Below are 12500 nucleotides of genomic sequence, written 5' to 3' on the forward strand. Positions count from 1 at the left end.
TTTCTTTTGTTTTCTTTTACACTTCTGGTTATGTGTTGGTTTGTGTTTATTTATTTATTTATTTTTGTTCTATTTATTATATTTTGCTTATATAAGTGTCACCTGTCTACTCAATGTACAGTTTATTCTTTGTTTCGGATTGAAATATTGTACATACTCGATTTGATAGGTATATAGGTACACACACACACACACACACACACACACACACACACACACACACACACACACACACACACACACACACACACACACACACACACACACACACACACACACACACACACACACACACACACACACATTTCTTTTAATATTTTTCAAGGCATTCGTATTTGCTGGAACTACAATTAATTAAGATAGAGAGATAGAAATAGAATATAAGGTTATTGATTTTTTTGGGGGGGGTAAAAAAAGAGAGATAGAGAAAGATTAAAAAGAGTTAGATGGATATTTTTGGGCAAAGAGAGATAGAGCTACAATAAAAAAGTTAGGTGGATTTGGTTTGTGGGTAAGAGAGATATAGAAAAAAAAGAATTAGGTAGAGATAGATTAAAAAGAGCTAGATGGATTTTTGGTAGGTAAAGAGAGAGAGAGAGAGAGAGAGAGAGAGAGAGAGAGAGAGAGAGAAAGATTAAAAGAGTTAGGCGAGTGTTTTAAGGAGCGTTTGGAATTATATTAAAAAAAGACCATCTTGTGTCCTTTTTTAGCTGTAATAGTAGTAGTCTTTGTTGTGTAGTGGTGGTGGTGGTGGTGGTGGTGGTGGTGGTGGTGGTGGTGGTGGTGACAGGTGTAGTGTTATATTGTTACGTAATTTGTGGTTAGCAAGCGTTTGTTATTGGACAGTAGGGAAAGTTGTATCGCTCCGGGGTATATTTCTCTCTCTCTCTCTCTCTCTCTCTCTCTCTCTCTCTCTCTCTCTCTCTCTCTCTCTCTCTCTCTCTCTCTCTCTCTCTCTCTCTCTCTTTCTTTCTTTCTTTCTTTCTTTCTTTCTTTCTTTCTTTCTTTCTTTCTTTCTTTCTTTCTTTCTTTCTTTCTTTCTCTCTCTCTCTCTCTCTCTCTCTCTCTCTCTCTCTCTCTCTCTCTCTCTCTCTCTCTCTCTCTCTCTCTCTCTCTCTCTCTCTCCCAGTAAAACCACATTAAATTTAACTGCATTTTTTATATGAATCGTATAATGTTTTATTTTTTACAAACGTATATATCTTAATGTTAAAAAACGATGTATTTACACCACAAATTCGTATGTATATATTTCTTACATTACTAGAGTTCATTAAATTGCGATGGATTTGTCATAGTTTCCCCTCCTAAATGTTTACGTTTTCTTTTAAATGAGGGTTAGTCACTGTTTTCCGTTTCTATAGGACTTGTGTTTGTCATCTTCCCTCAACACAAGTACAGTTTTTCTCAGTTTTGCTTCTTTTTTATCATATTTCAACCTTCATCTTTTTTTTTTTTATTTTTATGTTCGTTCTTTCGTTTACTCTTGGAAAATTTAATGTTATTTGATTCACTTCTATTATATTATTTTTGCTCCATGGTAATTTCAACGTACCGTATATAGTGATCCTAATAAAACAAAAATTAATAATAGTGCAGTCCACCAATTTAACACTCCAGTTTTCTTTGGGGGGGATCAATCACAGCTTCGTTTTCTGTTTCCACCATCGAAGTACACAACTATTGTAAATTCACTGAACATTAGCAGGTTTGTGAGGTTTGAAAGGTAAATTAGGTAAGATGAGGAGATACACGTCTTGGAGTGGTGTTTTTATGGTGATGGTGGTGATAATGGTGATGGTGAAAGTGTGTGGTGATCTGGATTTATTGCTTTATACCCTGTCAGTCCAATGAGAGGAAGGCGTGAGAAGAAGATTAGCTTGTCAACTGTTGTGTCTTCCGTTTTCTTTTCCTCCTCTTGTGTTATAAGTAAAGCTGCATTTTCTTCCCCATTTTCTTTGTTTATATTGGTAACGTGTGAGTCTGTATATTTGGCTTCATTTTCCTCCCCTTTGTTTTCCTCTTCTATTTTGGTAACAGGTACAGCTTCTATTATCACCAGTGCAGGTTCATCTTCTCTCATCCACAGCTTTTCCCTCTTCTCCCTCTCTCCTCGCCACTCTCCCTCTTTGTGGCTCCCTTCCTCCTCCCTTTCATCGCCCTCCTTGTTTATTTTATCATTATTATCTTCATTTTTCTCATGCCATTCGTATTCCTCATATTTGTCATCTTCGTTCTCCTCCTCCTCCTCCTCCTCCTCCTCCTCCTCCTCCTCCTCCTCCTCCTCCTCCTCCTCCTCCTCCTCCTCCTCCTCCTCCTTTTCACCATTATCATCATCATCATCATCATCATCATACCATTCATATTTCTCAGATTTCTCTTCCCTTTATTACCATTCTCTCCATTCTCGTGTTTGAGTTCATGTTTCTGATCTAGCTCCTTTTCTTCATCCTGCTCCATTTGTTCCTCTTCATCTTTTCTCTCTGTACTTGCTTCCTCCTGCACACTGTCTCCTGTCTCGTGCGTTGTGTTGGTGAGGGGCGCCAGGGCGTCATCATTACCCATGATGTCTCTATATTGGTGTGTCTGTGGTGGTTGAGGGGTGTGGGGCGGCCAGACGAAGGCGGGGGGATAGGGTGGGCGGGTGTGGTGCTGCGTGGTGACCGCCTGGTGCTTGGAATCGCTGGGGTGCTGCAGGGCTGGGGACGCGCGCCGCGGTGTTCGGGTATAGTCGTGGAGGCCGCCTAACTCCGCGGGAAAGTAAACGGGTCCGCCGCGCCGCGTGTCTGAGGCTCCGGCGAGGGCGAGGAGCAGGTGTGGGTTGTCCAGCACCTCCTGAGGCGGCGCCCGCAGTGTGGTGTAGCGGCCGTTGCCCACCAGTGTTCCCAGGTTGACGCCCGGGTTTAAGTTGAAATGTTGGGTGGGTGCGGGGTGAGGGCGAAGGGCGCCTGCGTCGTCGCCATCTAGCGGGGAGTGTTGCTCGGGGGTGTGGGTGAAGGGCTCACTGTCTGACAATGTCTCCTCCGAGGACTGCTCGGAAATGAAGTGCCGGGAGGCGGCGTGGCGTGTGTGAGGCAGCAGCCTAGAGGCGTCCTGCCCTTTAGGTTTAGGACGTCCGGGGCGGCGGCGGGGTCCATAGGGCGGCCCGAAGAAGGACGGAGGAAGCGTGATGGGGCCCTTGGTTGTGGGCCGTGTGGTAGTAGTAGTGGAGAGAGCGGGAGGTTCCTCACGGGTCGTGCAGGTGACGTACCTCGTTCGCTGCTGTCCCTGCCAGCTGAGTTACCGTAGTCGTCGTAGTAGTAGTAGTCCTCATCGCCGTAATAGTAGTAATAATAGTCTTCCTCACTTTTGCTTTGGTCACTGGTCGTGCTAACACCTTTGCTCTGCGGCGGTTGTATCGAGGGTTGTGCTGGTTTTGTTTCCAGCGGGGGGCGTGTGGGTGGCTGCAGTGGGCGTGGTCTAGGGACCGGTCTATCCGTGGGGAGGGGTCTGCCAAGAGGCTTGGCTGGCGGCTGAGTGACACCCAGCAGGTGTGCGGCATTGGCAGACCCTCGTGAGTGCCCGGGTTTGACTCCCGGGAATGGGGCGGGCGGGGCTGTGGCTAGCTGCCTCAGTGGGGACTGCGCCCCCTGGTGATGTCTGGGGCGGTCAGTGAGTGCTGCCCCATTTGCGTGGTGGCCTTGCCGCTGGTGCACTCGGAGCGGCTGTGTCGGGTTGGTGACGCCACTCTTCACTAGTGAGGCTGGCCGCACGTGCTCCACTCCTGAGTGTGACTGGCTAGGCGGCAGGCTTTGCAGGATGGACTCAGGCTGGAGTCTTGCAGGTGTGTGGGGCTGCCTGGGGAACTGTGTACCTGGGAATGTTGGAAGTTGCGTGGACAGGTGTGGGTCTGGCTGGCTGGGGAGAAAGAAAGGCGTATGTTCTTCACTCAGGGGTGTGGGTGCCGGATTGGTGGTGTCTACGGTGGGGGTCACCGGGGTCGGCTCGTGTGTGGCACTCGCTGGCTGGGCAGTGAGCGCCTGGTCTTCAGCCGCCAGTCTGAAGAGGGCGGCGAGAACCAGACGAGGCAGAGGTGTACTGGCGCCCGGCGGGGCTTTGCGGTAGCCGTGGTCCTGCACCACCACCCCAGTCTCCACCTCATTGAGGTGTGCCCTCGCGTGTTGTGATGGAGTTGAAATGGGGATGGATGCAGTAGTGGTGGTGGCGGCGGCGGCATGGGCTTGGGGCGGCCAGAAGGGCTGGGCGGGGATAAGGCCCCGCTCTCCGGGGTTGCTGATGACGATGACGGCTGGCGGGACGCGGCCCAGGTGCTGCCCTCGCGCCACGTCGCCGAGGCTCACCACGCCTGCAACACACACCGCGGTGAGACACAACAGCACCCTGGTCACACACATGGCGGAGGGAGGGGCGGGGTCGTGAGAGCCGCAGCCTTCACCCATGCCACCAGTGCCAGGCAAGGGTGCGCGGTGTGATAACCTGTGCGTGCCCGCCCTATAGGCAGCGAGGAGCGGCAGGCAACAGCAGGTCAGCACACCGGCTCCCGCCCGCTGACTGAGGGAGGTGAAGGGGCGGGGAGAGCAAAGAGAAGGTCCGCTGCACAGGAGAAGGGGACGAGGAGGGACTGAGCTCTGTGCGGTGTGGGTGAAGGGAGTCAGGGAGTGTGAGGTGCGAACGGTGCCTCTCCTCTCACCCGCACCCACACCCGCACACTCCTCTCCCAACGCTATCACCGCCACCTCCCTCTTGACAACATTAATGACCGTGATACACACACACACACACACACACACACACACACACACACACACACACACACACACACACACACACACACACACACACACACACACAGAGCAAGGGTCCCTGGGATCGGCCTGGGGAAATGAGATGACCATGGAAGCGGGAGAAGTGAATTGAAGTGAAGGGGAAGCCTACTGAAGGAGGAGGAGGAGGAGGAGACGGCTGTGAAGGGAGATGTATAGGTTTACTCCACATTTTGAGGCTGGAGAAAGTGGAATGGAAGAAAAGGAAGACTTGTAAGGAAAAGGATAAGAGAGAGAGAGAGAGAGAGAGAGAGAGAGAGAGAGAGAGAATAAAGGGGATGAAGAACCTCCGCCTTTATCCTAACTTACTTTAGTGTAGCTCAATAAAAGGGCCAAAATATCTGCTGCTGTTTGTTCCTCCATTGTGTTCCCTTGTGACTTTGGTGTCCTTAATGAACTCACCTGAAGCCATGTGATTAAGCCACAGGGAATGCCAGGTGGTTGTGTTTATTATTATTATGGTGGTGATGGTGATGAAAAGGCTGATGGTGATGGTGATGAAAAGGCTGACCATTCTACCTTCCTCGGTGGTTGTGGTGGTGTTCTGGGGTCCATTTGTGGTGGTGATGTAGGAGGTGATGAATCGTAGAGGTGAGAAGGTGTCATTAGATATTACTTGTTGTGTTAAGGGTATGGTGAAATTATATGGTGTTGCATTCTTAGTAATGGTGATGACTGTGATGGTCTGTGATAGTTTGATGGTGATTTAGTGACAGTGATGGCTTTGTTATAGTGATGAATTGTCACGGATGCAGTGATGGTGGGGGTGGTGGTAGTAGTGGTGGGAACAGTGATGTAAGAAACACACACACACACACACACACACACACACACACACACACACACACACACACACACACACACACACACACACACACACACACACACACACCTTGGGGTGATACTCTAGCACGCATCGCTGTTTGAGTGTGACGGGGAGAAAGCGAGGAGGAGGAGGAGGAGGAGGAGGAGGAGGAGGAGGAGGAGGAGGGAGGAGGGGAAAGATTATGGTAACGTGTTGAAGAATGAGAACGAATGTGAGAGAAAAGAGAGAAAAAAAAATACGTTACAGTGATAGTAGTAATAGTGGCGGTAGTAGTAGTAGTAGTGATGGTGGTAGTGTAGTGGTGGTGGTGGTGGTGGTGGTGGTGGTGGTGAGGAGTGGGTAGAGAACAGAAAGATGAATGTACTAGAGAGAGAGAGAGAGAGAGAGAGAGAGAGAGAGAGAGAGAGAGAGAGAGAGAGAGAGAGAGAGAGTGAGTGAGTGAGTGAGTGAGTGAGTCATGTATGTGGTCATAATTACCTTGACAAATGATTACTCTCCGACACACACACACACACACACACACACACACACACACACACACACACACACACACACACACACACACACACACACACACACGTTGAAGCAAAGGAACACTAAAAAACAGAGCTTGGAACAATGAAGAGTTTTTTTTAGAGTATATGGGTCAGAAAAATATTAAAAAATAAACAAAGGAGGAGGAAGAGGAGGGAAAGGAGGAGGAGGTAAATTAGAAGGAGGAAAGGGAGAAGGAGCAAAAACAGAAAGAGGAAAGGAGGAGGTAAAGCAGGAGAAGAACGAAAAGAAACAGGAGGAGGAGGAGGAGGAGGACGTAAAAGTAAGAAAAATATAAGATTTACGAGATGAATAATGAGAGAGAGAGAGAGAGAGAGAGAGAGAGAGAGAGAGAGAGAGAGAGAATATATATCTAAAACTCACTTAGTAAAACACAGAATATAATCAGGATTCCTGGTAATAGTCTTGGTGGTGGTGGTGGTGGTGGTCGAAGGCAGCGCACGTGGTGGTGGTGGTGAGAGGAGGAGGAAGAGGAGGTAGAGATCTTGCTCGGAGGAATTCTTGGAGGGAACTTGTCTTTCTCTCCTTCCATAATCATCTTTGTTGTTCTTTCCTCCATGTCCTTTTCACCTTTCTTTATTATTACCTCCATTTGTCTTTTAACTCTCTCTCTCTCTCTCTCTCTCTCTCTCTCTCTCTCTCTCTCTCTCTCTCTCTCTCTCTCTCTCTCTCTCCGTATTTATTGTTTAACGCACTTTTTCCTTGTTTCTTAATGTATTTTTTTTTTTTTTTATTTCTCTTATTACTTTATTTGCTCAACTTGGCGCTGCTTCTCACAATCTCTTATTTTTATTGTAGGTGTAAATGTAATTGGCTTTCTTTTTAATAGTTAGTGTGCAATTTCTCTCTTTGTAGTGTCAGTGTGTCGTTGTTTTCACTCTTATTCTAGCACATTTTACGCTTCATTATCTTTATATCACTGTTTCACTTACTTTTTCCACTCTTCTCTATATTCTGTATCACTGGTTTAGTTTTTCTTCGTCAATTTTAGGACATTATACATATATTCACTGTGTTTTCCTTCTCTCTCTATAGTCACTCATATATTATTATTATTCTCATCTTCATTCAATTTACTTATTTTCACTGTTTAGTACTTTAATTATCACTCAAGCACATTATACAGATTTTCACATCATTTCACTTTTACTTCAGCACATTATGATATCACTGTCTTCACTTCCATGCATTCTTTATCAATTCAAAGTACTTACTCTATTTTTACTAACACAACGCTCGAAAGTACAGTTTTTTATTTTTTTTTTATTTTCATGACTCACTTTCACTCTCATTCTTACTCAGTACTTATTGTTCTCTCGTCATTGTCACCGTTTTTCACTCTCTCCACTACAGAAGCTTCGTAATTCCACTACTTTCATTCTCTCCCTCACTCCACCAGAACTGACTTTTTTTTTCTTCTATTTTCTTTTTTTTCTTTTTTTTTATGTTCTGTTCGTCATTGACCTTGATTCTTTTTTTTTTTTTTTTTTTTTTTGGAGGGGGGATGTTTAGTCTATATTTTTGTTTTGTTTCGTTGTGTGCTCGTTTGATCTTCGTCACTTTTGTTTCATTCGCTATTTCGTGTTCGTTCTGGCATTTGATGAGTTATTTGTTTTATGTACCTATTATTTCGTTCTCACATAGACACGTTTATTTATTCATTTATTTATTTATCTCTTCTTTAACATCTTAGTACGTCAGATTTGTATTTTTTTTTACCACAAACTCAAACTTCATATCTCGAAAAAAATTAGTCTTTTTTTTATTTTCTTGGCGTATCTTGCTATTTTAACACCGTAAATTGACACATAATATTGCAAACATGTGTAATAGTATCCACTTTCGTGTTTTTGTATTTTCTTTATGTATTTTTGAAGTGCGTGCGTGTCCGTGTGTAATAGTTCCTCTCTGTCTCTCTCTTTCTCTCTATCTCTCTTTCTCCTCTCGTACATTCAAACACGCACGCACTCTCAGTATACTTATATATTCACAGATTTTTTTTTTTTCTTATTGATTTTCTTCTCCTTTATCTCGTCAAACTGCATTCCTTTCACGTCTCTCCTTCATCACCTTGTCAAATTATAGTCTTTTATCTTCCTTCTTGTAACATTCGCCTTGTCAGATTAATTCATTTGATCTTCCTTCCTTCCTCCTGTTATAGTTTTTGTTCATGTCTTAACTTTGCCTGATTATTTATTTTGCTTTCCTTTTTTTTATTTTTTCTTCTCAATGTTTATATCAACGTGTCAGATTAATGTTCTTTATCTTCTCTTCCTTTCAGTCTAGTTTATTTCATCTTCACCTGGTATCTTTTCTTGTCAATTTTTCTTTCTACTCTATTTTCTTCATAACGTTATTCGTCAAATTAACATATCTTTTATTAATCACGATATATTCAGTTCAAAACACGGTTCAGTGTTGTTTGCGTCCTCTCCATGAACAAATATGCGTATCTTTGGAACAGGTTTTCTAAGACTTACTCTTTCCTCAGTTGAAGCGAAAGAGCACGAGAGGAAAGCACAGAGACAACACATGGTTCTTTCTGCTTTCTCACGCTTGCTGCTGCTGGGTCATGGCGAAGTCTGGTTTCATCACTGTTCTCGTTATTTCATTAGCAAGGTGTTCTTTAGTGTGTTGCTTTGTGCTTTTATTTCCTTGTTGTCTCAGTTTTTCTCTCCCGTTTTGCTTCGTAGTAGTAGTAGTAGTAATAGTCGTTGTAATTGTCGTTGTAGTAATAGTTGTAGTAGTAGAAGTCAGCCAACTATTGTTTTCTTTCCTTTTTGGTGGTAGTTGTAGTCACTCTTCCTTGGACAAAACAAATAGTAGCAGCTGTAGTAAAAGTAGCAGGAATCAGTTAGCTACTCAGCCAGACAGTCCTTTCTTCCTTTCCACAGCTAGGAGTAGAAATAGTAACGGTAGCAGTGATAGCAGTAGTAGGAAGCGGTGAAGACGTAACCAACCAACCAGCCAGCCAGCTAGTCAGTCAGTCAACCAGCCAAGCAGTAAGCCACTCAGCCACTCTTCCTTGAAACGAACGAGAAGGAAAGTAACGGAGGTGTTGTGTAGCCAAACCAGCACATCACTTCTCTTTCCCTCTCGTGTGAAACAACAGTGGCGGTGAATACAGGTAATCCAGCCTCTAGCATTGGTGAGAGGGAGACAGGTAGATAGATAGATGGAGATGCCAGTCAGTCAGTCCGCCACGTAGAGGTCTTCAGGGGTACCGCGTGGGGTGTAGGTGTGTGTGCGTGTGTTGGTGGTCACAGTAACACCTCTCTACTGTTATTACTAAGGCGTCGGCGGGGAAACTGCTTTACCGCGTCCAGATGGCGTGTTGAGGAGGAGGAGGAGGAGGATGAAGAGGAGGAGCACTACCACCACCACCACCACCACTAGTATTTTCTCAATTTCTTCTCCCTCCTTTCCCACGTTCCTTCCCTCCGTCTCGCTTCTTGGATCTGGTCTTCTGCAGGTGGTGGTGGTGGTGGTGGTGGTGGTGAAGAGAAAGGGAGGGAGGAGGAAAGGGAAGAGGAGGATCTGACGAAGTAGAAGAAAATGGTAGGTTAAAGAAGAGGAGGAGGAGGTAGGAGGATATGATGAAGAAAAGGAGGAGGAAGAGGAATAACAACAAGAAAAAGTTGAAGAAAAAGAAAAATCAAAGCCGTCCTCTTCCTTTACATTTTTTCTCTCTCTCTCTCTCTCTCTCTCCTCCCCATGAATAGCGTGCATGGTGTGATTCCTAACATGTCTTGATCTCGCTGAAGAATCTAACGTAACACCCGCTGGTTTGGTGTTGGCGGTGTCCACAGTGGCGTTGATGGGTGAGGTGGTCTGGGAGGGCTGGAGTTAGCGCTGGTGTGATTCCTCGTGGTTGGTTAACGCTGTAAAAGGTATTGATGGTGGTTAGTGGTAGGTTTTGATGGTTGTGTTTGTGGTCATGTTTGTCTTACATATAGTTTTGAATTTTTGTTATTGCTGGTTTTTAAGTAGTGGTGGTTATTGGTTTTGGCTTGATGGAGAAATTGTAATCAGGTATGTGTGTCTGTCTGTCTGTCTCTGTCTGTCTGTCTGTTTTTGCCTCTTATTAGTATTACCTCATTATTAACACGTCAAAATAATTTACCTCTTTTTTTTCCTGTTTTCCTGTATTTCTTATGTTAGAGAGAGAGAGAGAGAGAGAGAGAGAGAGAGAGAGTTAAGAGATTGTGGTTTATGAGCACACATGAAGGTGAACCACAATGGTCATCATCGCGATCATCATTAGAGGCAGTGGTGTGTGTGTGTGTGTGTGTGTGTGTGTGTGTGTGTGTGTGTGTGTGTGTGTGTGTGTGTGTGTGTGTGTGTGTGTGTGTGTGTGTGTGTGTGTGTGTGTGTGTGTGTGTGTGTGAGTGAGTGAGTGAGTGAGAGTGAGTGAAAAGTTACCTTCATCCTTGACAATTTCGTTTTTCGTTTATTTTATATACTACTACTACTACTACTACTACTACTACTACTACTACTACTACTACTACTACTACTACTACTACTACTACTACTACTACTACTACTACTACTACCACCACCATTTACTACTACTACTACTACTACTACTACTACTACTACTACTACTACTACTACTACTACTACTACTACTACTACTACCACCACATTTACTACTACTACTACTACTACTACTACTACTACTACTACTACTACTACTACTACTACTATCTATCCTTACATTATTTTTTAATTTTCTCTTAGTCTGATTAAACATTCTCTCTCTCTCTCTCTCTCTCTCTCTCTCTCTCTCTCTCTCTCTCTCTCTCTCTCTCTCTCTCTCTCTCTCTCTCTCTCTCTCTCCTTTCTTTTCCTAAGTGTATTATTATTATACGAATTTATTTTTTACTTCCATGAATTTAATGATGTTTTTGTGGTGGTGGTGGTAACTGCAATAGTGGTAGAAGTGGTGGTGGTTGTAACAGCTGCAATAATGATAGTGGTAGTGATGGTGGTGGTAGTTGTGGCTACGAGTACTGTTGTAATGATAAAGAAGATTATTGGTAGGGTGCATTATGATTAGGGAGAGAGAGAGAGAGAGAGAGAGAGAGAGAGAGAGAGAGAGAGAGAGAGATTGACTAGTTCAGCTTTATAGCCAGCGTTAACCTACCTTCTATTAATTAACCTGATAAGTCTCCTTTCTCTTCATCCACCCTTACTACACACACACACACACACACACACACACACACACACACACACACACACACACACACACACACACACACACACACACACACACACACACACATTCATTAGTACCTTAATTAGTAAAACACACCTGTCGTCCTCCACATATTAACTACTAACTATGCTAATATTTGCACACTTACACACACATGCTTAACACACACACACACACACACACACACACACACACACACACACACACACACACACACACACACACACACACACACACACACACACACACACACACACACACACATTCATTAGTACCTTAATTAGTAAAACACACCTGTCGTCCTCCCATATTAACTACTAACTATGCTAATATTTGCCCCCTTATTCCTCTCATGCTTAATTTTTCACCATTTCTTTTTTTTCGTCTCAGTATTTTAGTTATTTCTGCTTACTCTTTTTTTATTATCATTATTATTATTTTTTTTATTAGTCAATTAATTTATTTTATTGTTTTCCTTTAAGATATATAAGTGAGATAATGTTTGCCCCTAATTCCTGTCATGATTCAGTTATCCCCTCTCTCTCTCTCTCTCTCTCTCTCTCTCTCTCTCTCTCTCTCTCTCTCTCTCTCTCTCTCTCTCTCTCTCTCTCTCTCTCTCTCTCTCTCTCTCTCATCAGTATTTCAGTCATAGTAATTTCTATTTGCGTTTATTTAATTCATGATCTATTTTATTTATTTTTTTATTATTATTTATAAGATTTTGAAGTGACTTAATGTGTGCTTTCATTCCCGTCATGTTTCAGTTTATTTATTTATTTATTTCTCCTTTTTGGTGTCAACATTCCAGTCAAAACTCGTATTTCTACATATTACAACTTTTTTTTTTATTCTTGTATTCATTTTTATACAAGAACTGTAACGAATTTTTACTATCACTTCAGTTTTACCATTTTTGTTGAGATGGTCAAATAAAACAAGGAAAATGAAGTAAGCTGGATAAAGCCTTAAGAAACATACCTGGCTTATTTCTCACCCATCATCCTCATTCCTCACATTTAGGTCTCAATGAACCCACTGATGCGTGCTTCAGTGAGTGTAGAAAGTGTTGTTT

General features: G+C 43.7%; 3 protein-coding genes across 7 annotated transcripts in view; 1 reads left to right on the forward strand and 2 right to left on the reverse strand.

Annotated features, from left to right (window-relative positions):
* The window catches only part of LOC123515466 (RING finger protein 17-like), a 134464-nt gene that overhangs the window by 29240 nt on the left and 92724 nt on the right, over window positions 1–12500 (forward strand). The gene's annotated exons all lie outside the window — the stretch shown is intronic.
* LOC123515469 (leucine-rich repeat extensin-like protein 5) lies at window positions 1145–9794 on the reverse strand. The gene is made up of 2 exons (XM_045274061.1): window positions 6568–9794; window positions 1145–4345 (listed from the first exon to the last, which is right to left on the reverse strand). Exons 1-2 carry the CDS (start codon window positions 6794–6796, stop codon window positions 2964–2966), a joined length of 1611 nt encoding a protein of 536 aa, XP_045129996.1. The 5' UTR covers window positions 6797–9794; the 3' UTR covers window positions 1145–2963.
* LOC123515470 (mucin-2-like) overlaps window positions 9804–12500 on the reverse strand; it is a 39668-nt gene continuing 36971 nt past the window's right edge. For all 5 annotated transcript variants that reach the window (XM_045274065.1, XM_045274064.1, XM_045274066.1 and 2 more), the window contains exon 7: window positions 9804–10085. The gene's annotated coding sequence lies outside the window, so the exon portion shown is untranslated. The remainder of the gene's footprint in view (window positions 10086–12500) is intronic.

This window comes from Portunus trituberculatus, chromosome 39 (assembly GCF_017591435.1).
Source record: "Portunus trituberculatus isolate SZX2019 chromosome 39, ASM1759143v1, whole genome shotgun sequence".
In the NCBI taxonomy this organism is placed as follows: Eukaryota; Metazoa; Arthropoda; class Malacostraca; order Decapoda; family Portunidae; genus Portunus; species Portunus trituberculatus.